This window comes from Jaculus jaculus, chromosome 7, assembly GCF_020740685.1.
Source record: "Jaculus jaculus isolate mJacJac1 chromosome 7, mJacJac1.mat.Y.cur, whole genome shotgun sequence".
Taxonomy (NCBI): Eukaryota; Metazoa; Chordata; class Mammalia; order Rodentia; family Dipodidae; genus Jaculus; species Jaculus jaculus.
The window spans coordinates 18,128,659-18,154,522 of record NC_059108.1 but is presented as its reverse complement, the minus strand read 5'-3'; the positions used below and the strand labels follow the sequence as shown (position 1 = coordinate 18,154,522).

Sequence of the window (25,864 nt, the reverse complement as noted above, 5' to 3'; positions counted from 1 at the left end):
GACACCCTGTGGAAAGAATGACAAAGCCAACAAATAAATCCATTTTTTCTTTTCTCTCCTTCTTCTCCCCATTATCTTCCTTACTTTCCTTTTTGCCATCTAATTTTAGTCCAACTTGTTTGAAGCGCTAAGCACAAGTGAATAATTGAGGTGAACTCTTTTTTTAAACATATGTAATACATTATGGGTGTGTTGGAATGCTCCACTCCACAACTCATTGTGTATGCATATGTTCCTTAACTTGGTAGAACCTACTGATTGACTTCATTTGCTTTCCATCTGGAGTCACTGTGTAAAATATTTAAAGTCTTGACTGCTAACTGGCCCCGGCCCACCACGTATCTGTACAGTGTAGAATAGGAAAACCAATTTCCTGCCTCCTGGGGGATTGGAACGCTACCCTGGGTGGATGGAGCATACTGCGCACCTCAAAGTTAGGCAAAGATAGGGCTGGAGAGATGGCTTAGCAGTTAAGCACTTGCCTGTCAAGCCTAAAGACCCTGGTTCGAGGCTCGATTCCCCAGGACCCACGTCCACGTCCGCCAGATGCACAAGGGGTGCCCGCATCTGGAGGTCCTTTGCAGTGGCTACAGGCCCTGGCGTGCCCATTCTCTATTTATCTGCCTCTTTCTGTCTGTCGCTCTCAACTAAATAAATAAAAACCAAAAAATTTAAAAAAATGTTAGGCATAGACAGAGGTGTGGGATAACAGTGTGGGAAGAGATCCTGACTGAAATATTCCTCAGTGATATGATTTCAATGTGTTCCGATTTCCGTGTCTGTGCGTGGGGATCACAGTACCTTGAGACTTGGTGACTGCATCCTGGAGGAGGACAGGCAAGCAGTAGTAAGAGCTGTTTTGTAACCAGCTGTGGCTGAGTAATGAGCTGTTTCTACTGGAATCTGCCTCTTCTATTTCCTTCTTGTCCTCCTCCTCTTCTCTCCCGCTCCACAGCTCACAGCACATATGTGGTCAGTTACAGCAATATTTCCCCCCTGCCGCTCTCAAACAGAGCCTCACCTGGCTGCGTGCGTGTCTCTCTGTGGTTCACAGGTTCCAGGCACATCCATCATGTCCTTCGGCAGAGACATGGAGCTGGAGCACTTTGATGAGCGGGACAAGGCGCAGAGGTACAGCCGGGGGTCGAGGGTGAACGGCCTGCCCAGCCCCACGCACAGCGCCCACTGCAGCTTCTACCGCACCCGCACGCTGCAGACGCTCAGCTCCGAGAAGAAGGCCAAGAAGGTCCGCTTCTACCGGAACGGAGACCGCTACTTCAAAGGGATTGTGTATGCCATCTCTCCAGACCGCTTCCGATCCTTCGAGGCCCTGCTGGCTGATTTGACCCGAACTCTGTCGGATAATGTGAATTTGCCCCAGGGAGTGAGAACCATCTACACCATTGATGGGCTCAGGAAGATCTCCAGCCTGGACCAACTGGTGGAAGGTGAGCCTGTGAGATGACCCGCAGGGCTCAGGCCCAGCGGTGGGGGACCCTCCCTCCACTTCCTTCCCAGAGGTCACACTGAGCCTGTGGCTTTGGAGGCTCACTGTTTGCTGTGTTTGACGCTCCCTTGCTATAGAGATGATGGTTTTAGGCCAGGTAGCCCGTAATAACAATAGACAGGAGAAGAGTGTGTCAGTCTTCCCCCAAATCCTACAACATTCTCTGTTTTCTTTCTGACACTCAATGCTACATTAATTTTGAAAGCTCTTATTTAAATCTTCACGCTCATGGTTCATTGTCATTTCTAGATGCAAATTGAACTTCTTGCTATTGTGATGTTCAAAAGTACTTGGACTGAGAATGACTAATGCATCATGAAATTTTACAGTTCAGAGAAGCCTTAAATCACTATCAAACCCATGGATTTTGTCATTGGTGATTGGGGACCAGACAATTCAAATGTCATGTCTATGGTTTCATTGTAAGTTAGTGGTGACCACCGGACCCAGAATGAGATTTTTCTGACAACTTTTTCCATGGTGTACCTTCTATAAAGGATTATTGTTTTCCTGGTGTGTTTGAGGCTGAGGGAATGAGTCTGTTTAGATTATTTTTAAGTCAACTATATAGTAACGGGAAACCCCTGTTATAGACAGTTAGTGTGGAAATGGGAGCGTTTATATCCACAGGTGAGGCCTAATAACTTGTGCAAGAGAAACTCAGCCCTCATGTTAGCTTGCCGTGTGTCAAGTCCATTTGAACAAGGTATGAAGCCTCTTGCCTTAGAAATCTGAATTGAATCCCAATGATCCAGAGAAGTAACTGGAATTGAATACATGCTGGGATCCTTCTAGAGAAGTCTTTCTGAACTTGAGGTTGCCAGGCCTGGATGAAGTAGACGGAACACATCAAGTCAGACCAAGTGCTGGAAGAGACTGATGTCAGACTGAATTTGTCTCTTCTCCAGCCATATTTTTTGGCAAGTCCTGTTGTCCAGCTGGGGGCTAGTGGGAGGGGGGTGCCATGCAACACTTGCTTAGTGTGTGGGTAGAAGGAAGTACCCCTTTCAGCCTCCTTGGAGTCTGGGCTGTGGCCACATATGACCAGAGTCCTCTTGTCCTCCTGTAGCTGGAGCTGTGTGACTGAGGCTGTGAGTGTCCAGCACCCACCCCAGTCCCAGTCCCTTCTCTTCGTCCCTTGGCAGTCCTGCCAGTCTGGGCACAGTGTGACTGGACTTGAGTAGATGTGCAGGAGCCTGGCCTTGGTATGTTTATTTTGCGGGAATTCACATCTCTTCAGTGACTTGTCCCCCTGCCAAGAAGCCTGTAGTTTTGGCTTCTTTCCTTCTATTCAGAGTTGGAACTTCCAGCAAATTAAAGGGGAAGAGTGACATGAAGTTTTTCTGTGTCAACTTTGATTTTTTGTGCTCTGTCCTTTGTGTGACCTTGGCAGATACAAGGAAAACTAAGACAGTGGGTGGTGTTTGCCGGGGGATTTGGATAAAGATCAGATGAAAGTCGGGTAATGGCCAGTCGCCAGTCATTTTGATGGTATTGCACAGAAAATAGAAAATATGTCCAGATTGTAAAACCTACCCAGAGACATCTGTGGGAAGGACACCTTAGCCTATTCTATTTTTTTTTTTTTAACTTAGAGAGAGAGAGAGAAGGAGAATTGTGCCTCAGCCACTGCAATCCAACTCCAGACGCTTGCTTCACCTAGTAGACACATGCGACCTTGTACTTGCCTCACCTATGTGTGTCTGTCTGGATGACATGAGATATGGAGAGTAGAACTTGGGTCCTTAGGCTTCTCAGGCAAGCGCCTTAACCACTAAGCCATCTCTCCAACCCACCGTATCCTATTCTAGAGATGCTGCTGGGAGGAAGGTACGGAGAGTCCTGCTTCCAGAATGATCTTACTGAAAAATCACCAGAGGTGTCCTCCCTCCTTCTGTCAGGGAGAGGCTGTGGCAAGTGTCTGGTGCTGCCTCACACCTAAGACCAGAGAAACACAGCTGCTAGGAACCAACTTGTCCCTCTTTCCACCGGGCTGTAATGCCTAGTCCGGGGTGGTGTTGTCTTGGTGAGCACGAGTTTCTGAGCATGCACTCAGCCCTGGGCAGAGTCTCTTGAATCCCTGAATCCACACACTTTGCACAGTGATCCTAAACTGATCTTACAACGAGAAAATGGGGTCCAGCGTGATTCAGGAATCTGTGCAGTGACACAGTGGAGATGGCAGAGGTAGGACCTGAATCTATGAAGGCAGGCAGCAGAGCAGGATTCATAACGACGTCTAGGATGCCACAGACAATGAACCGAGATCCTACAAAAGGTGCTCATGTGTTCGTTTTATACAGTTGAATGTTTTAAAAATACACATTGATGTGGATCTGTGTGTATGTGTGTGAGGTGGGGGGTATGTGTACGATGGGTTTTGTGTGGAGGTCAGAGGGCAGTTGTCTGTGCTGTACCTTCTTTGAGACAGGGTTGCTTGCAAATGAGTGGATTTACATGGGTGCTGGAGAATTGATCCTGGGCCAGCAGGTTTTGCAAGCAAATGCCTTTAACCACTGAGCAGTCTCTCCAGCCCCAGGATTATTATTATATTTTTGATGTAAGGAGATGGTGACATTGTAGGGGAGTGTTAGCTACAAACCATCAGTGGTTCCATTTTAGTGTTAGGGATTTAAATGAACTATTATTGTTTTGCTATTTCTTGAGAACAAATGCTTTTATTCTTGATTTAATTCCAGAAATGAAAGAATGTGAGTCCTACAAATACGGTCATCTTTTCATTTGACTTGAGCACATTTCCCCTGATCAATACAAAGCAGCTGTAGATGAATATTCTGATGTTCAAAAAATTATTCTTTTAAATATACCTTTTCTTTGGTAAGTTTGGTACTTTGTGTGAGTCCACATATTGACTGCATTAATTCCTTTTTGAATTTTCTGAAACAGATTTTTTTCATTCATAACACTGATGATTAGCATGCAGCTGCATTTAAGTGGTTTAACGGCTGGAAGTTCATTTAGAGTTGGTCTTTGTCTATTCCATTTTTGCTTAGTCTGTTAAAATGCAAACCGGCACTTCATTTCCATCATCTGGCTCACATCTACCACTCAACAGACCGATTGTATGTAAACGTCAGTGCCTGTCATTAGCTAGACCTTCCCCCTCCAATGTGACCGTATTTGAGTTTCAAATTCTTTTAGTCATCACAGTAACAAGTGTGTTTGATTATATACATATAATTTTTTTTAAGTTTGTTCTTTCTTACCTTGGTCTCAAGCTAAAAATTCTGAGCTACAATGACATATGTGAGTTACTTTATTTATAGGTCCTATGGATGCTTTCTCTGTTTTATTATTACACACTGATTATTATGCATAAGTATGCTGGAAGCATATTGATAGAGCTGGCTCTGAGCCCAAATTATGTAATGAATGACCGTGTGTCTGTATGGTTTGTGTGTGTGTGTGGGGGGCATGTGTATGCACCGTATGCACATATACTTGAGTAGATTGAAGGTGACATTGTCAGTTGTTTGCTTTCAGAATGGCCTTAATATGTTTAAAAATATTGTGATGCTCAGTAAGGACGTGAAACTGCAGGCCTCTTCCTGTGAGTGGTTTACCTTGAGATGTGGCCTCATTTCCCCATTTTTTTTCCCCCAATTTTCTTTTCTTGTATTTTTAGGATTATTTATTTATTTGAAAGAGACTGAGGGAGAGAGAGAGAGAGAGAGAGAGAGAGAGAGAGAGAGAGAGAGAGAGCGCGAGAGAATGGGCATGCCAGGGCCTCCAGCCACTGTGAACGAATTCCAGATGCGTGCGCCACCTTGTGCATCTGGCTTATGTGGGCCCTGGAGAATCAAACCTGAGTCCTTTGGCTTTGCAGGGAAATGCCTTAGCCATTAAGCCATCCCTCCAGCCCATCATTTCCCCAGTTTTAAACCATGTCTGTTCCACTCTAGGGTTAAGTGCAACTGTACCACTTCAACTCTTTGAACTCTTAGGAGCAAGCTGGACCAGGAATCCTGGCTACTGATTGACTGATGTTCTCTTCTTTTTCCATCTGTGAATGTAGGGTGAGAGGACCAGGGCGTCCTTTTCTTCTTAGGATTGAACACAACACAGGTAGGCCTTTGGATATAAGTAAGGCTGTTCATCAGTTCTGTACTATTAGAAACAGTTGAGTATCTCTCCTTCCTCAGTTGCCTTGTCCTCTCCACCAGCCTTTGGGGTCATTGCCTGCCTCCATGGCTGTAGTGCTTTGTTTAGGTCCCCTCCAGAATCCATATCTCAGGAAGAGACCATCATTCACCACGCAGTGAAGGAACTCCTATCATGACTTCTGTAGTACCCACCTGTCATGGGGATTTTCCTATTGCAAACTTCCTACCCGTACAGGTGGCTCCAGGTCACATCCTTAACAGCCATGAGTGGCCATTTCTCCATTTTCTCAGTGTGGGGTGCTGGCACATGTCTTGTTATGTGCCCACATATTCAGAGAAGAAAAGCATGCAGCATCTCACTGCCGTTTTCATGTTTTTGTCTTTTTGTCTTTCCATGTGCTTACGGGGCATTTATATATTTTTCTATGTAGCGTTTTATCATTTTTATGCCAGGTCGTGCTCTTTTTTTTTTTTTTATAACATTTTGTTTATTTTTATTTATTTATTTGAGAGCACTAGACAGAGAGGGAGAAAGAGGGAGAGGGGGAGAGAGAGAGAGAAAGGCAGAGAAAGAGAGAGAGAGAGAGAGAGAGAGAGAGAGAGAGAGAGAGAGAGAGAGAGGAAGAGAATGGGTGCGCCAGGGCTTCCAGCCACTGCAAACGAACTCCAGATGCATGTGCCCCCTTGTGCATCTGGCTAACATGGGTACTTAGGCTTCATAGGCAAGTGCTTAACCACTAAGCCATCTCTCCAGCCCTGTGGTCTTTTTTTAACTGACCTGTAGGACACATTTTTTCTTTTAAGGATATTACTTCTTTGTGATGGTAATCAAGATTACCTTTTTCTCAGTTGCCTTGATCTAGTGACCTTGTTGAGTTTGTTTACTGTCATGGGTTTAAACGAACATTTACACACTCAAATGTTTCAGTCTTATGAACCTATATGGTGTATTTTGAGACCATAAAGCTGTTTTCTTTCATTTTCTTATAGTATTTTTATATTTTATTGAAAACAATTAATGAAATCATATCAGATAATATGTGGGGTAGGGTTTAAATTCTACATTTAAAAATATTTTATTTATTGGAGGGAGGGAGGGAGAGAGAGAGAGAGAGAGAGAGAGAGAAAGGGGGCCAGATAGAATGGGCACAACAGGTGAGAGAGAGAAAGAGAGGCAGACAGAGAGAATGGGCACACCAGGGCCATGAGCCACAGCAAATTAATTCTAGACACATACACCACCTTGTGCATCTGGCTTACATGGGTCCTGGGGATTCACAAACCTGGGTCCTTAGGTTTCACAGGTAAGCACCATAATTATTAAGCCATCTCTCCAGCCCCTAAATTCTACATTTTTTAAAAAAAATCAAGATACCATTCTGAATTTCACCTGGACTTACAGAACTGTCACAAGAGAGGATGTGCCATTTATACCTCTCCCAGCCTCCCTGGTGGGATGTCTCCACGACCATACCGCAGTGAGCAAAGCTCACCCAAGCCGTGACTCACCTCGGCAGGGCAGCTGACCTATAGGACTTAATTTATTAGTTTCCACATGGGTGTTGGGCAAATGTTTTTGTTGCCGTAGGGTTAGCCATTGTGCTTCCCTGTCCTGTTTGGTCACCTCTGCAAGCTCTAACCTTTCTTCAGTCTCTCCTTGAGAGTTTTGTGTACTGGTGGGTTATTTTGTAGAGCGGCCTCTGCTTGGGTTTATCTGATGGTTGGGTTGGAGCTGATCGTCTTGAAATAAGTGTTTAGGGAGAAATGTTAAGTCTTGGCAATTATTTTGTTTCTCCTTAATCTTTTGCTGATGAATTTTGACATTCAGCAGCAGGTCTTGTCTATAACAATATTGATGTGTTCTCTTGGAATTTCTATTTTCCTCTTTACTTATCACATATTTAGACATTGAATCCTTCATGATCCTGTCTTTAGATCATTTTCTGTGACCTCACCAGCTTCAATTATTTTAAGGCCAATTACTCTCAGCTTGGCTCTGTCTGCTAAGCTCTCCTCCAGATGTGTTCGCCTGAGACTAAGGTCTTCTCTTTTCAAACTCCACACATACAATTGTGAATTCATTCATCTTTTGGCAATGCTAGTATTTGCTTTTCCTCTCTTGTTAAATGGTGTACCTCCCTGACTGCTAGGGTACTAATATTTGTAACCTCCAAAAATTCATATGATGTAAACTAACTACCGGTGGAATGGTGTTGAGAGATGGGTCCTTGGTGTATAGGTCAGGTGCATGGGCATGCATGACTTAGGAATCCTTTTCTTTTTAATTTTATTTTAGAGTGAGTGAGAGAGAGGTAGAGGGAGAGAGAGAATTGGCATGCCAGGGCCTCAGCCACTGTAATTTAACTCCAGATGCTTGTGCCACTTAGTGGGCATGTGTGACCTTATACTTGCCTTACCTTTGTGTGTCTGGCTTATGTGGGATCTGGAGAGTCAAACATGGGTCCTTAGGCTTTGAAGTCAAGTGCCTTAACTGCTAAGCCATCTCTCCAGCCCTAGGGTTACTTTTTGAAAGAGGCTCCAGGAAGCTGCCTAGCTCCTTTCTCTTCATGAATACATCGCAAGTTGGTGTGATCTGTTGAGAGTTTGTCCTTAGGGAAGGGGCCCTCATCTCTGATTAGATCTTGATTGTGGACTTCTCAGCATGCAGACCTGTGAGGTGTAAATGCTTTGTATTTCTACGTGATACCACCTAAGGTGTTCCACTGTGGCAGAACACCTAGCTTAACTTGAACCTTAAACTTTCCATGTGAGCCATCCTCCAACCCACCTATTCTGTTTGAGATAGTTCTTCGATTTCTTCTCCCCTCTTTACAACCATTATTAAAGCTCTCAAAACCTCATAACTGCAAAACAATGTTACTTTTCTCTTTTCTTTTTGGTGTGAAAGAGAAGTGTACTTTATGTTATATTGAACGATAAAAAAATTTGGGCTGGAGAGATGGCTTAGTGGTTAAGCGCTTGCCTGTGAAGCCTAAGGACCCCGGTACGAGGCTCGGTTCCCCAGTTCCCACGTTAGCCAGATGCACAAGGGGGCGCACGCGTCTGGAGTTCGTTTGCAGAGGCTGGAAGCCCTGGCGCGCCCATTCTCGCTCTCTCCCTCTATCTGTCTTTCTCTCTGTGTCTGTCACTCTCAAATAAATAAATAAATAATTAAAAAAAATTTAAACCTTCCTACTTAACATTTTGATTTTTTTGATGCTGTTCTCACAGAGTCAGAAGTTAAAATTCATAGCTTCATTTTTCTTCGTATTTGACCCTGCTCTTTTTTAGTCCTGTTACAACTTCTTCGATTAGCTCCTTTCAGATACACACACACACACACACACACACGTCTTCAAACAGATTTTCTACCTATCCACCTGGACACGGAAATCCCTTTTTTTGTCATACTTTGCTTAACAATGGCCCTCCTCTTTGTATGTACAACATGACTCTTTCAGCTCTCCTCTTCGGGTGTACAACATGACCCCTTTCAGCTGTAGTCTTTGCGTGTACAACATGACCCCTTTCAGCTGTCTTCTTTGCGTGTACAACGTGACTCTTTCAGCTCTCCTCTTTGCGTGTACAACGTGACTCTTTCAGCTCTCCTCTTTGCGTGTACAACGTGACTCTTTTAGCTCTCAGGGTTCCATGCCTTCACTTCTGCCGTCTGGCCTGTCTCTTCCTTCTCACCCAGTGCTGCTCAGCAGCTCCATTCCCTCTTGCCTCAGGTGCAGATGGCCGTCCTCCTCAGAGGGTGGGTGAATGGTATCATGGTCAAGAGCACGGGCTCTGAGGTCACATGGCTGAGCTTGAAGCAGGGTTTTACTTTTACTACCCATATGCCTTGCAGAAACTACTGAGGACATGGTACCTCAGTGTATATAGCGTGGTATGTAAGAGGCAAGTTGGTATTTGGCTCACAAGGCTGTAGTGAGGGTCCCAAGTAGTGTGGCATGGCTTCGAACCCTACATGCTTCATGCTAGGCATACAAAGGACTTGTCACTTGTAGCTTCTCCATGCTCATTCCTTTCAGCCTACAGATATGCAAGGCTCACAGTCCAGACAGTTCTTTCCTTGATATTGCTGACCTCTTGAACCCAGAGCTGTCCCACAGTAAGAAATATCTGCATTCACTGTCTTAGCTTCCTCACCTTCCAAACTCACTTTAACCCTCCATTCAGATCATTACACTAGAACACGGTTACTTACCTCTGAGCCTCTGGAAGGTGGGAGCCATATCGGAATATTCATAGTCTAGCATACACGTGTTCAGTAGAGGACCCTAGAAGGAAGAGAGGGATAAGTGACTGAGCAAAAGTGGCTGAGCAACTGGGCTTAGCTGAAGTGGCCATGGCAGTGTCATGTGTGACCTCCTACTGGCCACTCCAGTGATTTTTCTGAAAGTTTCTTTCTTCATTACCGTCCCTGAACATTTGATGTAGATGTTTGGATCTCTCTCCCACACATTATCTGCCCACAGTGTTCATGTCACTGGTCACTAGATTCTGTCTCCATCTTGTCAGGCTCTGGATAGAGGGGACCCAGAGACTGGTAGAGGAAAGCGAGATGGGGGAGAGAGAGAGAAAGAGAGAGAGAGCACAACTTTGGAACCTTGGGTAAAGAGAGGGCTGGGTTGAGGCTTAAAGGAAGAAGGGGAGGGAAACTGCCCGAGAGGGGCCTTAAGTGCTGTGCCTGAGGTAGGGGCTGGGGGTGTGGCATTCTCTTCTCATAGTCCAGGTACAATGAAGTTTACTCATTTACCAAATAACTAGGGAAATATTCCCCGAGCTAGTGTGAGCATAGCTGGTGGGAGAAGGGAAAGAGAGCAAGGGAGAGGGGAGGAGACAGCTCTCTTGAGCTTTCATACTCCCGCCACCCCCCTTTTAAATGTTTGCTTTTAACTTTTCTTTTATGGTCATTTTCCCTGAGAATTCTCTTCAGTTTCCATAGCCTCACACATTACTTCCCCAAACTCCAGAACTGTATGATGTATGTATGTATGTATGTATGCATGCATGCATGCAATGTGTGTGTAGTGCGTGTGGGTGCATCTATTATTCATATGCACGTTTGCATTCTAAGCCCTTTTGAAGACAAGCTCATGGTTTAGATTTCTTTCACTCCCCAGTGTGGTCTATTCATGTCTTGTATCTGTTAGAGAGAATTTAAAAGGCAGTGTTAGGTTTTAGGTTTCATGATGTTATATAGTTGTTTCAACTTTATTATATGTTGTTCTGTAGGTTCGAAATAAAAATATTTTCATAGATTCAAATACTGTTTGCCATGCTGCCTATCAAGAGGATTTTTATCTCAGCAGGGGCTGAAGTTCTGTGATCCTAGTACTCAGCAAGTGGAGGCAGGAGCATGGGAAATTCAAGGTCTTCCTTAACTACAAAGCAAGTTTGATGCCAGTCTGAGATACATGAGACCCTGTCTCATAAACAAAAAGAGGGGCTGGGGAGATGGCTTAGTGGTGAAGGCATTTGCCTGAAAAGCTGAAGGACCTTTGATAGATTCCCCAGGACCCAGGTTAGCCAGATGCACAAGAGGGTGCATGCATCTGGAGTTCGAGGCCCTGGCATGCTCTCTCTCTCTCTCTCTCTCTCTCTCTCTCTCTCTCCCTCTTTCCCTCTCAAATAAATAAATAAAACTTAAACAAAGAAAAAAAAAACAGAAACAGATCCTTATAAATTTAATGTCCCTCATTGTATGTTCTTTATTTTTTCGGTTATGTTACATTTCAATTCTGCATATACTTGTGAATTCTATGTCTTGTACAATTGCATTAGCCTGTTGTTACATGACAGGTCATCAGTTTGGTTTTACCTCTTTGAGTTCCTCTATGGTTTTAAAAATATTTTATTATTTACTTGAGAGAGAGAGAGAGCAAAAGAGGCAGATAAAGAAAGAGAGAGATGGAGAGAAAGAGAGAGAAAATGAATATGGGTTCACCAGGGCCTCCAGCCACTGCAAATAAAATCCAGACACATGTGCCACCTTGTGCATCTGGCTTACATGGGTACTGGGCAATCGAACCTGGGTCCTTAGGCTTTGCAGGCAAGTGCCGTAACTGCTAAGCCATCACTCTAACCCACTCTAAGTTTTTTTAATTTATTTTTATTTATTTATTTTTTTATTTCTTAGGTAGGGACTTGCTTTCACCCAGCTGACCTAGAATTTACTAAGTAGGCTCAGGCTAGACTGAAATTCACAGCAATCCTTTCACCCCTGCCTCCTAAATTCTGGGATTAAAGGCATGCACCACCACGCCTGGCTGTATTTTTCTATATTTTAAGTATATCAGTTTTAAATTAAAAAAAACATTTGAATATCTCAATTTTTCCTTTATGTTTCTATCTGTTATTTTGAATTTGAGAACTTGACATTTTCCCAAAAGTCTGATACAAACATTCATATCTCCTTTTTGTAAGCTTATTTTTGTATTCTATTACATGGTGGAAAGTTCTGATGAAATAAAAACCTATAAGCACCTTTGGCAATCTTTTTTCTTACCTTTAATAGCACCATGAAAACCATTCTTTCAAAGAGCACCTTCCACGCACTGTGAAATGCCATTGTGCATTTCTTAGTTGGCTCATAAAATGTAATGTCCAGAAGGCACTTTATGGTATTTTGTTCTGTAAATAATCTTGCAAGTAATTGAACTTAGTTTGGTTGCAGAAGTTTCACTATGTACCAAGTCTTAGATTTTTGTGTAACTCATAGCAGTGAAATTTAATTTTCATAGTTTTCAAGACAAAAGTTTGTATTTAGAAAAATCAAATATATCACATCACTCCCTCATTTAACACATATTTTAAAAAATTTTAATTTATTTGAGAGAGATTGAGAAAAAAAAGAGAGAGAGGCAGATAGAAAGAGGGAGAGAGAATGGGCATGCTATGGCCTCCAGCCGCTGTAAATGAACTCCAGACACATGTGCCACCCTGTGCATCTGGCTTTGTGTGGGTCCTGGGGAATTGAACCTGGGTCTTTGGCCTTGCAGTCAAGTGCCCTAACCATTAAGCCATATTCTCAGCTCTTAACACACTTTTAATACAACAAATTCTACTCTTTCTGCAAAGTTAGAGTGGTTTCTTAGCAGCATTAGAGATGTGAAAGAGGGTGAGGAGGTCATCTTCAGACTTAAATCAAGTGATGTCAGAACTAGAATTTATTCTTCATACATCTTAGCTGATGGAAAGATTACAATAAAGGGAAATACACAAATTTTCTAGAATCCCCCAATGTAGAGTCTTGTACACATATACCTTCAGAGCTAATGCACTCCAGGTCCAAGTAATCAGAGAACTAGTACCACACTACTAGAATTTTTCAATGATGCCTTACAGAAATTAGTTTTTGTAGAAAATTATAGTTCTATAATGGGAGCTAATGGCCAAGTTGAGGTAACTTTGCAATTTTTTAAAATAAACCTTGCTAGAGAAAAAAAAATATAATCCTATACTTTGCAGAATAGTAAATGTGATCATTCAAAAGCTAATAATTATATTTTTTTTTGTGAAAACTGAAACAAAACAATGGGATCAAGAGCAATGCCATACATAGTCTTAGCTATTTGGAGGTTGAGGCAGGAGGAGTGCTTGATCCCAGGAATTGAGGACCAGCCTTGGCAACATATGGAGACTTGGTGTGAAACAATAAACAATAAAAATATTGACTCTTCAGTACCATGAAAATAATCTGGCATTTTTACAAAAAGTGATTTCATCCTCAGACTTCCTGAAAAGACTTAACTCTCATAGGGAAGGAATGGTCGTATTTTGACATTTGAGATGAATTGGTTGGGTTCAAATATAAATTTCTTGCTTAAATTCTTTTCCTTTTTGTTCTTACCATTTTCTTTTCCTAGTGCTTTTATGCAAATATTAGGTTTCTTAAAATAAATATTTATTTATATGAGACAGGGACAGAGGGAAAGAGGCAGACAGAGAGAAATAATCAGTATGGGTACACAAGGGCCTCCTGCCCCTGTAACTGAACTTCAGACACATGCACCACTTTGTGCATGTAGCTTTTTATGTGGATACTGGGGAATAGAACCCAGACCATCAAGCTTGGCAAACAAGTGCCATTACCCACTGAACCAGCTCAAATATTAATTTTGACCTTAATATGTGCCACAGCAATTTTGGAGGACACTATATTTGCAGTTCTTATCAATTGTTGGGATGTATAAGACACTCAAAGTATTAAATTTGAAGTATAGGATTATTCTTGTCATAGATTTTTTTTTGTTAATCTTGAACACATCACAGCAAATGTGGCAGTAAGCCAGGAGGTCTCAGCTATTCAAATGTTTGGGACAGGAAAAAAAAATCCTTTAGTTTGAGGCTAGCCTGGGCAAAATAGTAACACCCTATCTCAAAATCAAATCAAAATGAACAAAAACTAACCAACCAACTAACCAACAAAACTAGCAGGATGTTAACCAACCAGGAAGGCATCATGTTTTTAACGATTTTCAGCTTTACTGCTATAGTAGACAGCTGCAGTTTGCTGGGATGAACTTCCAAACCAGCCACAGTTTATAGGAAGAAGGGATTTATTGAAGCTTACAGATTCAGGGGAAGTTCCATAATGGCAGAAGAAGCTGGACCACTCTCGCAGGTCCAGGCAGAGAGACAAAAAAGCAGCCGCTGCCAGCACAAGCAAGCACACTTCAGGAACCGCAGGCAAAGCTCAAGCAATCTGCTTATCTTATACTGTTCATCCTAGGCTGGAATTCAGATCCTCCTTAGGGCTGGATCCCAAGATTCCCCTCCCCCCCACAGTGATGCCTCCTCTAGCCAGGAGGCTGGAAATCCAAGAAGCTTTAATAAAACTGAATCTATTGGGGGAATATTTATTTAGACTGCCACAACTTCTAAGTAGATTTTTATACCATTTATTTTAAATCAGCCAAGATCTTTGTCATCTTGCCATGCTTGTTTACACTTCACTTACAGGAAATAATGGAAAACTTCTAAATCAAGTTTAACCACCTTTGATTAAAGGTTCTTTAGTTTTCAGGTTTTTTCCTTTTGTTCATTTTTATTTATTTATTTGAGAGTGACAGTGAGTGAGAGAAAGAGGCAGATAGATAGATAGACAGAGAGAGAGAGGGGGAGAATGGGTGCGCCAGGGCTTCCAGTCACTGCAAACAAACTCCAGACACATGCGCCCCTTAATGCATCTGGCTAACGTGGGTCCTGGAGAATCGAGCCTCAAACTGGGGTCCTTAGACTTCACAGGCAAGCGCTTAACCACTAAGCCATCTCTCTAGGCCAGTTTATGATTTTTTTTAAACACTTTTATTTCATTATTGCAATAGAAACCATACCCAGACCCGTTAAGGTAGCTTGATTTGTAGGACAGGAAGTAGGTTACTTGTTGACATAATCAGAAGTCTTTACTTAGCTTGGTGTTGTTCAGTGGCATTTGTACATACCTCATTGTGAGGACTTAATGATCCTGCTAACAGTATTATACTTTCTCTTGTAATTCTTGATCCCTCCAAGAGAGAGTTTCAAGACTGGATATCCAGAGCCCCTGGACCAAACCAGGACTATACATTCAATTTTATAATTGTCAATGGTATTACTACGTTATGTTCATTCCTTTGTATCTGTGAATTTCACATCCATGGATTCAACTAATCCTAATTGAAAATACTTTAAAAATTGCACCTGCATTAAACAAATATAGACATTTTCCCTTGATATTATTCCTTAAATATAAAATCTACTTACCTAGCACTGGCTACTATAAGACCTCTAGAGGTTATTCAAAACATGTATCAAGTATATGTAGGTTCTGTGCAAATACCACAGTATTTTATATAAGAAACTTGAGCATCTTTGGGTTTTGGTATTCTCAGGGGTACCACAGGGTATTGCAACAAGTTCCCCATGGATACCGTGAGGGACAACTACTACAAAAACCAAAAATCTGCAATCAACTTTCACCTGGCTGGGCTCAGGCAGAAACCCTGTTTCTTGTGGTTGAGGAGAAGTTCACAATCACATTTGCAGTAACAGCCGTAAACACGTGGAGCCAGATTTAATGAAAACCTTCTTGTGCAATCAGGTGAATTATTCATGCTGGCTTTCCCACAGCTCCTGAAGAGAGCCATGCTCTGTAAATGATGGCAGACTGCATGCTCTACATTCTGGAATCCATGGCAGCCCCCTCCTTCTCCACCTTCCACCTTCCTCCTAGCACAGACTCATCCCCTGTGGAGACTTCTCCAGCATCCCCTGTCCTGTCTTCAATGTAAGAAGGAGGTGAGGGCGTCCACTACAGCGCAGTGACAAACAGTTCTCTGGCTTCAGTTGCTTGAAGCCAGCCTTCTCTGTAAGAGGACTTTTTCATGCTTTAAAATTTTTTTTCATTGCTTTGCATTTTATGTAATAAGTTATAAAAATATTGATGTTTTTGTTTCAGCCAGTGCATTCCATTTCATGTTGTTATATAAAGTCCTCTCCTTTAATTCATGTTCTGAAGTTTAAAAAGTGATCTTTGTTGAAACACCAGTCACTATGCTGTTTTTTTTTTTTGGTTTTGAGTTTGCAGCTTAGTATAAAAATTTTAAAATAATCATGCAGCTGCATATTTTCACGCAGCTCAGAGTTCTGACAAGGGTTGGCCTACTCTGGTGAGTTTCAGGCTACGTACACTTACGGCACAGTGTTTGAGGCCTTCTGCCATTGAGATGGATCCTGTGTGATAGCTTCTGGTAACTGTGTTTTGAAACAATTCCTTGTAAGTCCTACTAACTGATTTTATGTCATTTCTTCTTAATTTTCCAGTCAGTCTCATTGCATGATTAGGATAACACTGTTTCATGTCACTCAAAGAGGAACTGTGCATTTGAGATTACTTTGATCACTATTGTGGTGTTAAAGCTGGGCATTGAACCCAGAGTTGTCCTTAAGCTAGGCAAATGCTCTATGACTGAGTTACAACTCCAGCCCATCTACTGTCTAGGTTGACCTTCATAAAGACCCAGTGACAAGCTGGGTAAGGTGGTGTGTACCTCTAATCCCAGCACTTGTAGGCAGAGGTAGGATGATCACCATGAATTCAAGGCCAGTCTGGGACTACATAATGAATTCCAGGTTAGCCTGGGCTAGAGTAAGATTCTACTTTGAAGAAAACAAAAATATGAAACAAAACAAAACCAAAAAACCCAGTGACCTTTAAGTTGATAGATAAAATAAAATAAAACTACCATACAACTCAGAAATCCAAAGGAATTTTTGTCCAATGGCACATGCTTAGATAATAGTTGTGGTGGTTTGAAGTAGGTGTCCCCCATAAATTAATGTTTTGATTGTATGATTCACAGCTGAAGGCAGTTTTTGAGTTGGAGCCTTGCTGGAGGAGGTGTTATTGTGGGTGAGCTTAGGGGTGTTCTAATTGGCTCCCCTTTCTTAAAGTTTGGATTACTCTCTTGCTGCTGCTGTTGTCCACTTGATGTTGGCAAGGAGGTGATGTTAAGCCTCTGGTTTACCATCTTTCCCTTGCCATCATGAAGCTTCGCCTTGAGACTGCAAGCCAAATTAAAAATCTTTCCTCTTATTACTGCTTTTGGCCGGATGTTTTATCTCAGCAAAAAGAAGGTTGACTGCAACAAATAATTGGTACTAGTGTAATGGGAATTTTGCTGCTAGAAACATAACTATGTGGCTTTTGGCCTGTGGGAATTGATTTGTGGAAGGAATGTGGAAGGATTTGAAAACTTGGCCTAAGGGATACCTTGCAGTGCTCTAAGCAGAGCCTGATGGACTATATTGGTCAAAGTTGAAAGACTCAAATGCAGAAAGAAGTATGGGCTTGGCTTATGAGGGAAATAAAGAGCTTTCCCACACTGGGCTAGAGGCAGTGTCTGTGAGAGGCTCACTGCATTCTTCCTGTCTCCTTAGAATATATGCAGAGTTGTGTTGCACAGGAATGGACTGGCATGAGCAAACGATATGGCACAGAAAGAAATGAAAGTTGGGAAGGAGATGTCAACCCCATTTAGCTGTGATATTTTGAGAGATTAAAACCACTGAGATTGGTCCAGCTGTTATGCATTGGGACAGCAGAAAGAATACTGACTCTTGAAAGTACAGGGCCTGAATGTTGAAAATTTCCTGCTTTTCAAAGTCAGCTTTATTCTCTGCTTAATTATCTGTTTGGTAGCCCACCTGTTACTATAAAGTTATAACAAATGCATGGAAGAAAGGGTCATTGGTTTTCAAAGCAGTTTGTTTTATGGAAATGGCCATTGGGTGATTTGAGGCACAATTTCCTGCATGGAGACCTGATGGAGCCATGAGGATGAGCTATGGGTTTTAATGGAGACACTAGGAGTCTATTGAGATGCCAGGACTATGGGAAAGCTGTGAGGAGAGTTGCCAGCTCCGGATGGATTGTTTCCAGGGCTGTGAGCAGCCTGCTGGAAGGTGGAATTGGGATTACAGAGATTTTCTCACTGGTTACAGATGCTGGACTTGGAGCTGCACAATTTGACATTTGCTGTTTGTTTTATATTTTGAATTGGTTTAATCTTTACTGTGGCCTTTTTTTTTGTGGGGGGTTTACAGTTAAGAGACCTTGGACTATGTGGGTATTTGAATAGTGTTGGTATTAAAAAAAAAAAAAGAAACTACAGGGACTTTTAAAGTTGCCCTTGATGCACTGCACTTTATAACACAGATGGCCATCAGTTTATGTGGGTCAGGGGCCGAATGTGGAGGTTTGAATTAGGCTCCTCCCATAAACTTGTGTGTTTTGAAGCTTTGTTCACAACTGATGGTAATTTGTGAAGTGGAGCCTTGCTTGAGGAGGTGTATTGTTAGGGTACAGTTGTTGCCTGGACCTTTTTTGCATCTTTTCCCTCTAGGCAACTGGCTTCCTACTGCGCATTTATTGGTTCACCATTCAGCACTAGGGTGATGTCAGAAAAGCAAAGGTGATTGTGTTTGGATTCTGCTCAACTAGACTTAATAGAATTTTAATATTATACTGTCATTAAATGTGTAAATTGCCTAACTATTTTAAGAAGTTGTGCACTGATCCACTTATGGGTTTAAAATTACCTCAGGTAGCAGTTTTAAGTACATTGAGTTTTGAAGTTTACTACATATTTAAATAAGTCCCAAAGAATATTTCACTTTGACTTGCTTTTAATGCCTAGGGCTGACTCAGGCATGTCGATATTTCTGTGAGCAATTGAAGTCAAAGACAGGGAGAAATGGTGATTTCTTTTCTTCCCAAGGTGCCAATCTGTTGCTTCGAAAACAAGATTAAACGCCAGATGCCATTATTTTTCATTAATTATGGTTACACTTCCATTGTTTTACAAGTCACAGGTGATTCTTAGCTCTAAGCAGAAAAGGAAAATAAAAGAACAGAGTTCACTCTAAGTGCCATTTTCAATCATTTCTCTCTTCCTCAGGAGAGAGCTATGTGTGCGGCTCAATAGAGCCCTTCAAGAAGCTGGAGTACACCAAGAACGTGAACCCCAACTGGTCGGTGAATGTCAAGACCACCTCAGCTTCCCGGGCAGTGTCTTCACTGGCCACTGCCAAAGGGAGTCCTTCAGAGGTGCGGGAGAACAAGGATTTCATCCGACCCAAACTAGTCACCATCATCAGAAGTGGGGTGAAGCCACGCAAAGCAGTCAGGATCTTGCTGAACAAGAAAACAGCCCATTCCTTTGAGCAAGTGCTCACCGACATAACCGACGCCATCAAGCTGGACTCGGGGGTGGTGAAACGCCTGTACACCTTGGATGGGAAGCAGGTAAGGGCGCACTTGGAGGAGAACTCGAACTTGGCAAGCATGAGCCTGGGAGCTGGGGACATGTGTGACAGTCAGTTGGGAGCTCAAGCATGCGTTTGGCTAGTTGAGGGATTTGGGCCGTTTAGTTCACAAATGTGCCAAACTAAGGTTAGTGTGCATGAGGGGGGAGTATTACCAAAATAAAGCAAAAAAAAATAAGGATTATCTTTGGAGATGAAATAAATTTATTCAGGGGTTTCTATTCTTTCATTTATTCCTTGCTTCACAAGATGGTGCCGTATATAACTAATTCCAGCTGGGTCCTTTCTTAGTGCCTTAAGCCTGACTGACAGGTAGAGATAAACTGGGACTAGTAGGGGAAAAAATAATACATTTGTTTGACCCAAATAATGTTTTATGATTCTATGTCTCAGAAATGTTTACTAGTGAGATTCAATTAAAAATTGTACATTTAAGACATATGCTAAGAAGTGACATATTTCCACCTAGGTTGTTTTAAGAAGCATACTTCTAGAATGTGACATATCTTATATTTAAAACTTACTGCAAAATTGAAGTGGAAGGGGGACATATTCAGACATGAGGAGGACAGGTGTTGACCTTCAGGGGTCAGTCTTGTACTGGGAGTAGGTGAGAGGAGCTCAAAGGAAGCATTGCCTTTCATGGTCTCCAGTGGGCTTTCGTAATGATGATGAGCTGAAGAAAAAAATTCCTGATCATGTGCATGGTGTGATTCACTAATCATCTGGAGCTTAGCAGTGCCTTTGTGTTTAATATGATCATCTAATTTAATATAATTTACCATCAGTACCTTTGCTTTAAATGTATTTTTAATGTGGCCCTTTCTAAATGCCTTTTTATAATGAGGGGTAATTTGAATTATTTGGATGTATAGTTCATCTTAAAAGTCAACACTAGATTCATGAATTAAGAGACTCATGAAATGGAACACTCATGCAAGTTCGTGAAGTCTAATGCATATAAACTTTATGAATGAGAATGGATGCTAATACTAGAAAGGGTGTTAGTCATGAAAGAATGACTTCCCTCAGGATCCATTTAAGTGTTCTAACTTATAAAAATTCATCCGGGAAGAAGGAATACATGCCAGTTGTTCATTTGTATTGACTGGTCTTCCACTTGTCTCATCAAACTTGCATGTAGATAAGGATTCATGGGAATAAGATGCTCAGCTTTGTAGGCTTAAGAGACCTGAATGTCATCAATATATTAGCATCCAGAAAGTCAACTGCTGGCTTGTGAACCATGGTGGCAATATGGTAGAAGATTTTGCATTTCAGCCTGTAACTCCCTACTTTTTCCACGTCTGTAAGGAGTTACTCGACCATCTTGTAGTTCTGCCTTTTCATATGTTGATTTTTTTTTCTAACTACAAGTTTGCTCACTTTCATTCAAAATAGCTTTTAGTACAAAGAATACATGTAACATGAAAGCAGGAGGGAGGACTGTTTGGAGAGGAAGGAGATAGGCAAGAGGGACACAGGTGGGCTGGAGAGATGGCTTAGTGGTTAAGCACTTGCCTGTGAAGCCTAAGGATCCCAATTCAAGGCTCAGTTCCCCAGGACCCACGTTATCCAGATCACAAGGGGGCCCACGTGTCTGGAGTTCGTTTGCAGTGGCTGGAGGCCCTGGCGTGCCCATTCTCTCTCTCTCTCTTTCTCTCTATTGGCCTCATTCTCTCTCTGTCTGTCGCTCTCAAATAAACAAAACAAAAAAATTATAAAAAAAAGAGGGGCACAGGCAACATGGGAGGTGGTGGGAAGAGGATGAATTAGAACGCATGGAATGACACAAGTATGTGAACACCCTTTCCTTTGCACACTTACTTAAGATTAATTACAAAGAAAGAATACATATCTATGCTCTTTTCCTCTTTCTCCTTTTCTCACTTCAGAACTTTGGGTGCTATATATTAAGTCTGAAAATCAGCTGTCAATACTTCAGCTAATGGTTATATCAACTAATCATTTATGTTGATTATCTGAAGGATATTGCTGGAGAATGTGGCCTACAGTGTTCCCAGTTGTTTTTTTCCCTTTGAGTTCACCTGATATCAGTATTTTACAATGATTGTTTTGTTATGGTTTGTAAGTAATTCAGTGTAATGGGTAATAAATCCCATGTTTTAGGTCAAAAGGCCAAGGTTCAAATCCCAGCTCATCTTCAGAACATGCAGGGCGGTGTCATTCCACTTACCAGTATGACATGGAAAAGTTGTCACTCCTGTTTCATACAGCTCATATAGTATCACCGTCACAATGTATGGGAAGGATTGTTGAAGGAATGTATAACAACAAAAAAGTCTTTGTTAGAGCATTGCACTAAGCATGTTGCATGTGTTAGCATGTTTAATATTCATAAGAGTTTGGTCATTATCTTCATTAAGTAAGCAAGGGCATAAAGACATAGAGCTTGTGAAACATGTTTAAAACATATTTGATATGTTTCACAAGGCAATAATTGATGAAGGTGGAATTTGAACCGATTTTGGTGGTAATCTCTGTACCATCAGGCCAATGTCAATGTACCAATAAAGAATTTTCATGGAAGTAATGTTAGGCAACTTTCTGTTACTATACTGAAAAATCTGAGATAACTAACTTATGCAGAGAAAAATGTTAATTTTAGCTCACAGTTATGCAGGTTTTAGTCCACAACCAGGTGGTGCCATTCTTGGGCCAGTGGCAATAAAACACATTTTGAGCACAGCCATTCTTCATTCCTCCTGTGGCCAGGAAGAGAAAGAAAGGGAGGAAGGGGCCAGGAAGGACCAACAGTCCTCTTCTAGGGTTAAACTACAGTAAATTAAAAACCTCCTGTTAGTATCCACCTCTGAATATTTCAACCATCTCTCATAGCACCCTAGAGAACAAGCCTTTAAGACACAGGCCTTTGTGGGCTGGGGAGATAGCTCAGCAGTTAAAGGCACTTGCTTGCAAAGCCTGGCCTCCCAGGTTCACTTCCCTAGTACCGACATGAAGCCAGATGCACAAAGTGGCACATGCATCTGTAGTTGGCTTGCAGTGGCAGGAGACCCTGGCATACCCATACTCACTCTCTGCCTAGCTCTCTTTCTCTCTCTCTCCAATAAATAGCTATAACAAACAAACCATAACAGAAGCTATTTTTTGAAAGAATATCATTGGACCATTTTCAAATGATTCCCCCTCTCTCTGCACACACACACACACACACACACACACACACACACACACATATACACACGAGCCCTATAGTTAATCTTGACTGTGTTTTTGTGAAGCATACAGTTTGCTGAGCTGAGAAATTGGACACTGGAGTGAAAAGAACATAAAACTTTTTTACCTGAATTCCCAGTAGGAACAGAAAGGCTTCTAAATGGATCCTTGGAGTCTATAGAATTGTTTTACTGCAAAGGAGAACTCTAAGCAACCAGCAGTTTATTGGAATAGAAGTTTTTGCCAGCACTGGCAGAAGTTGAGGCTGTGTAAGCCCCCGAGAAATTGCCATTTTTCTCCAAACCTTCCTGTGCAAAGGTACACTGACACACTGGGAAGACATCTTCCTGTGCTGGCATAAGGGTCCGTATGCTACCAACAGGACTTCTCCCTTAACATCCCCAGTAACACTTAAAAAATTTAATTTGTGTGTGTGTTTTTTTGAGGTAGGGTCTCACTCTAGCCCAGGCTGACCTGGGATTTACTATGGAGTCTCAGGCTGGCCTTGAACTCACGACGTCAATCCTCCTACCTCTGCCTCCCAAGTGCTGGGATTAAAGGCATGTGCCACCACGCCTGGTGCTCTAAATTGTTTTTAATTGCTTCATTGAGGCTTGTATAAAACCCATTCACAATTTGGAAGAATCTAATGCCTAAATACGATAAATAGCCCTATAGCCTCAATACAAAAATAAAAAAAAAAACCAATTCTTTTGTGTTGAGTATATAGGACAGTTTATAAAATGAATTGCTTGAGTGCCTTTGGTCAATGGTAGTGAGGATAACAGGCGAGTCAGAGTGGCTGTTCCCATTGCCTTCAGGCAAGCTGCAGATGCACCCATGGATGGAGACTGCTGGGCGGGAATTCTTAACAGTGGGACCTTGAAAGCTATGCTGCGGTGGGCACTGGAGGGCACAGTACACGGGCTGCTCGCATTCATTTCTACCACCACACAGCCTCCTTGCTTGCTGCCTCCACCCCCACCCCAGGGTTTGCATTAAACTCTATCCCAGGAGTCCATCCTGCAGAACTTTGGCTGTTTCGTTTTGACTGAGATGAAGACATGGGCGTATTGGGAACGCTGCACCGCGTAGAGAAGCTTTTGCAGGACGCTGGGGCGAGCCAGGTCCGTGGGGCTGGCTTGTTAGCGTCCCTGAACTGCCCCGTGACCTGATGGCAGCAGCTTCCCTTACTGAGGGACACAAAGATTCCCCAAGAGCTTGCCTGCCACCCTTCTCCCATCTACTTTCGTGACGACTCTGCTCACGTGGTCAAACTTTGCTGTCGGGGCTTCAGAATTCCTGGAAACACTTGCTGTGCCCTGTTTTCAGGGATGCATTATTTATGTGGTCCTCGATTAAGGGCCTCCCGCAAAGGCAAGACACATGAAAGCTGAGAGGTAACATCACCCCCCACTGTCTACACAGGGGACTGGATTCCCAGAATCTGGGCACCTGAGAGTCCCTGCCCCTTGCAGTTTGGAAAGGTGGGTTTTGCTGTGGGTTATTCAGTAACTCGGCCATGTAGTCACTCCTGGAGTTTAGTTTATTTGGGATATTATTATTCTTTTTTATTTTATTTTATTTTTATGTGGGGGGAGGGGGAGGAGAATTGGTGCGCCAGGGCCTCTCTAGTCACTGATAGAACTTCAGATGCGTGCGCCACCTTGTGTGCATGTGCAACCTTGCACGCTTGCATCGCCTTGCGTGTCTGGCTTATGCGGGGTCTGGAGAATCAAACGTGGGTCCTTAGGCTTCACAGGCAAGAACCTTAACTGCTAAACTATCTCTCCAGCCCGGCATTGCTGTTCTTATGTGATTAAAATTAGGCCCCAGAGGTAAACAATTTGCTACAAAGTCTTGCCTATCGACTGGATCCCTTTAAGTCTGTTCATTTTAGGTGATTTTGTGTCAGACTTCACTGGATTTAACCATCAATTTGAGTTCATGAGTCAAATATCAGAAAATGATCTTTATGTTTCCTTTTCCTTTTTGGTTTTTAATATCTAAATTAAATCTGAAGTAAAAATAACTGATGTTAGAGAGCTTAGAACGTGTTTTCCTCTCACAAGTCAAAGAAAATGGTAAACATTACAACATCTGATTTGCCTACAATAGTCAGTGAACATAGAGAATGTGAAAACCAAGTTTGTGAATAAGTGTGGAGAGCGTGCTCTGTGGTTAGGAGCACTTCCTGTGTAAGCATGGAGGCCTCCAAAGACCTGAGAGGCAGCTGGAGTTTGATCCCCAGGGCCCACATAGACAGCTTGGGTGTGGTCACTTGCTTCTGTAATGCCAGTCCCAAAGTGGAAAAGAGACCCAAGTATCTCTGGAGCTATGGGATGAATATGAGACTCCCATTCAAATAAGAACTGACAGAAAAAAAAAAAAAAAATGATGGGCCAGGACACTCCATGTTCTGCTGTGGCCACCACAGGCGAGTGAAACCCACTTCAGGCCAGTGCATGGGGCACCACGTGGGTACATACATGTGCATACATCACACCACATGAGCCACATTACACACACATGAGCAAAAAAAAAGTTTCTGAATGAAAATTCAAGAAATTTAGGATATCATAAGTATCACAGGGCGTGGAAGAGATTTTCTGTAGCTACTGGTAATCAATAGAGCCTTCCTGTGACAGCTGTTACTCCCATAAACATGCTGGAAACTTTCGTTCTTGTATACACATTTTTACAATTAGTATTTATTATTTATGTTGTGAAAATGAAGGTAACACTTTTAGTTTGTTTGCTGCTGGTGGAAAAAAAATAGTTGATACCAGTAATTTCACTTGCATCTTAAAGTGTCAGGTTTAAATTTTGTATAAAAGCTCAGAGCACATGTTAAAATATCATCATGCAGCTCAGAGCACATGTTAAAGTATCATCATGCTTTACTAGAACTAGGAGTTGAAGGAAGTATATTAGCTGATTTCAAAGAAGCAAAAGAAGCCGGGCGTGGTGGCACACACCTTTAATCCCAGCACTTGGGAGGCAGAGGTAGGAGGATCACTGTGAGTTTGAGGCCACCCTGAGACACCATAGTGAATTCCAGGTCAGCCTGGGCTAGAGTGAGACCCTACCTCGAAAAACCAAAAAAAAAGAAGCAAAAGAGCTTAAAATCATTATGACATGTTATTCAGAGAATTAAAATGTTCAGAATAGGATATGCTATTTTACGTGACAAGTCTTGTGTGGTATTCAGATGAAT

The 25,864-nt window shown here is 42.3% G+C and overlaps 1 protein-coding gene across 4 annotated transcripts in view; it reads left to right on the top strand.

Annotated features, from left to right (window-relative positions):
• Nucleotides 1–25,864, top strand: part of Dclk1 (doublecortin like kinase 1) — a 380,545-nt gene that overhangs the window by 4,751 nt on the left and 349,930 nt on the right. For all 4 annotated transcript variants that reach the window (XM_045154295.1, XM_045154297.1, XM_045154296.1 and 1 more), the window contains exons 2-3: nucleotides 1,055–1,448; nucleotides 19,083–19,429. In XM_045154295.1, coding sequence (XP_045010230.1) covers nucleotides 1,073–1,448; nucleotides 19,083–19,429 — 723 coding nt within the window. In that variant the 5' untranslated portion in view covers nucleotides 1,055–1,072. The remainder of the gene's footprint in view (nucleotides 1–1,054; nucleotides 1,449–19,082; nucleotides 19,430–25,864) is intronic.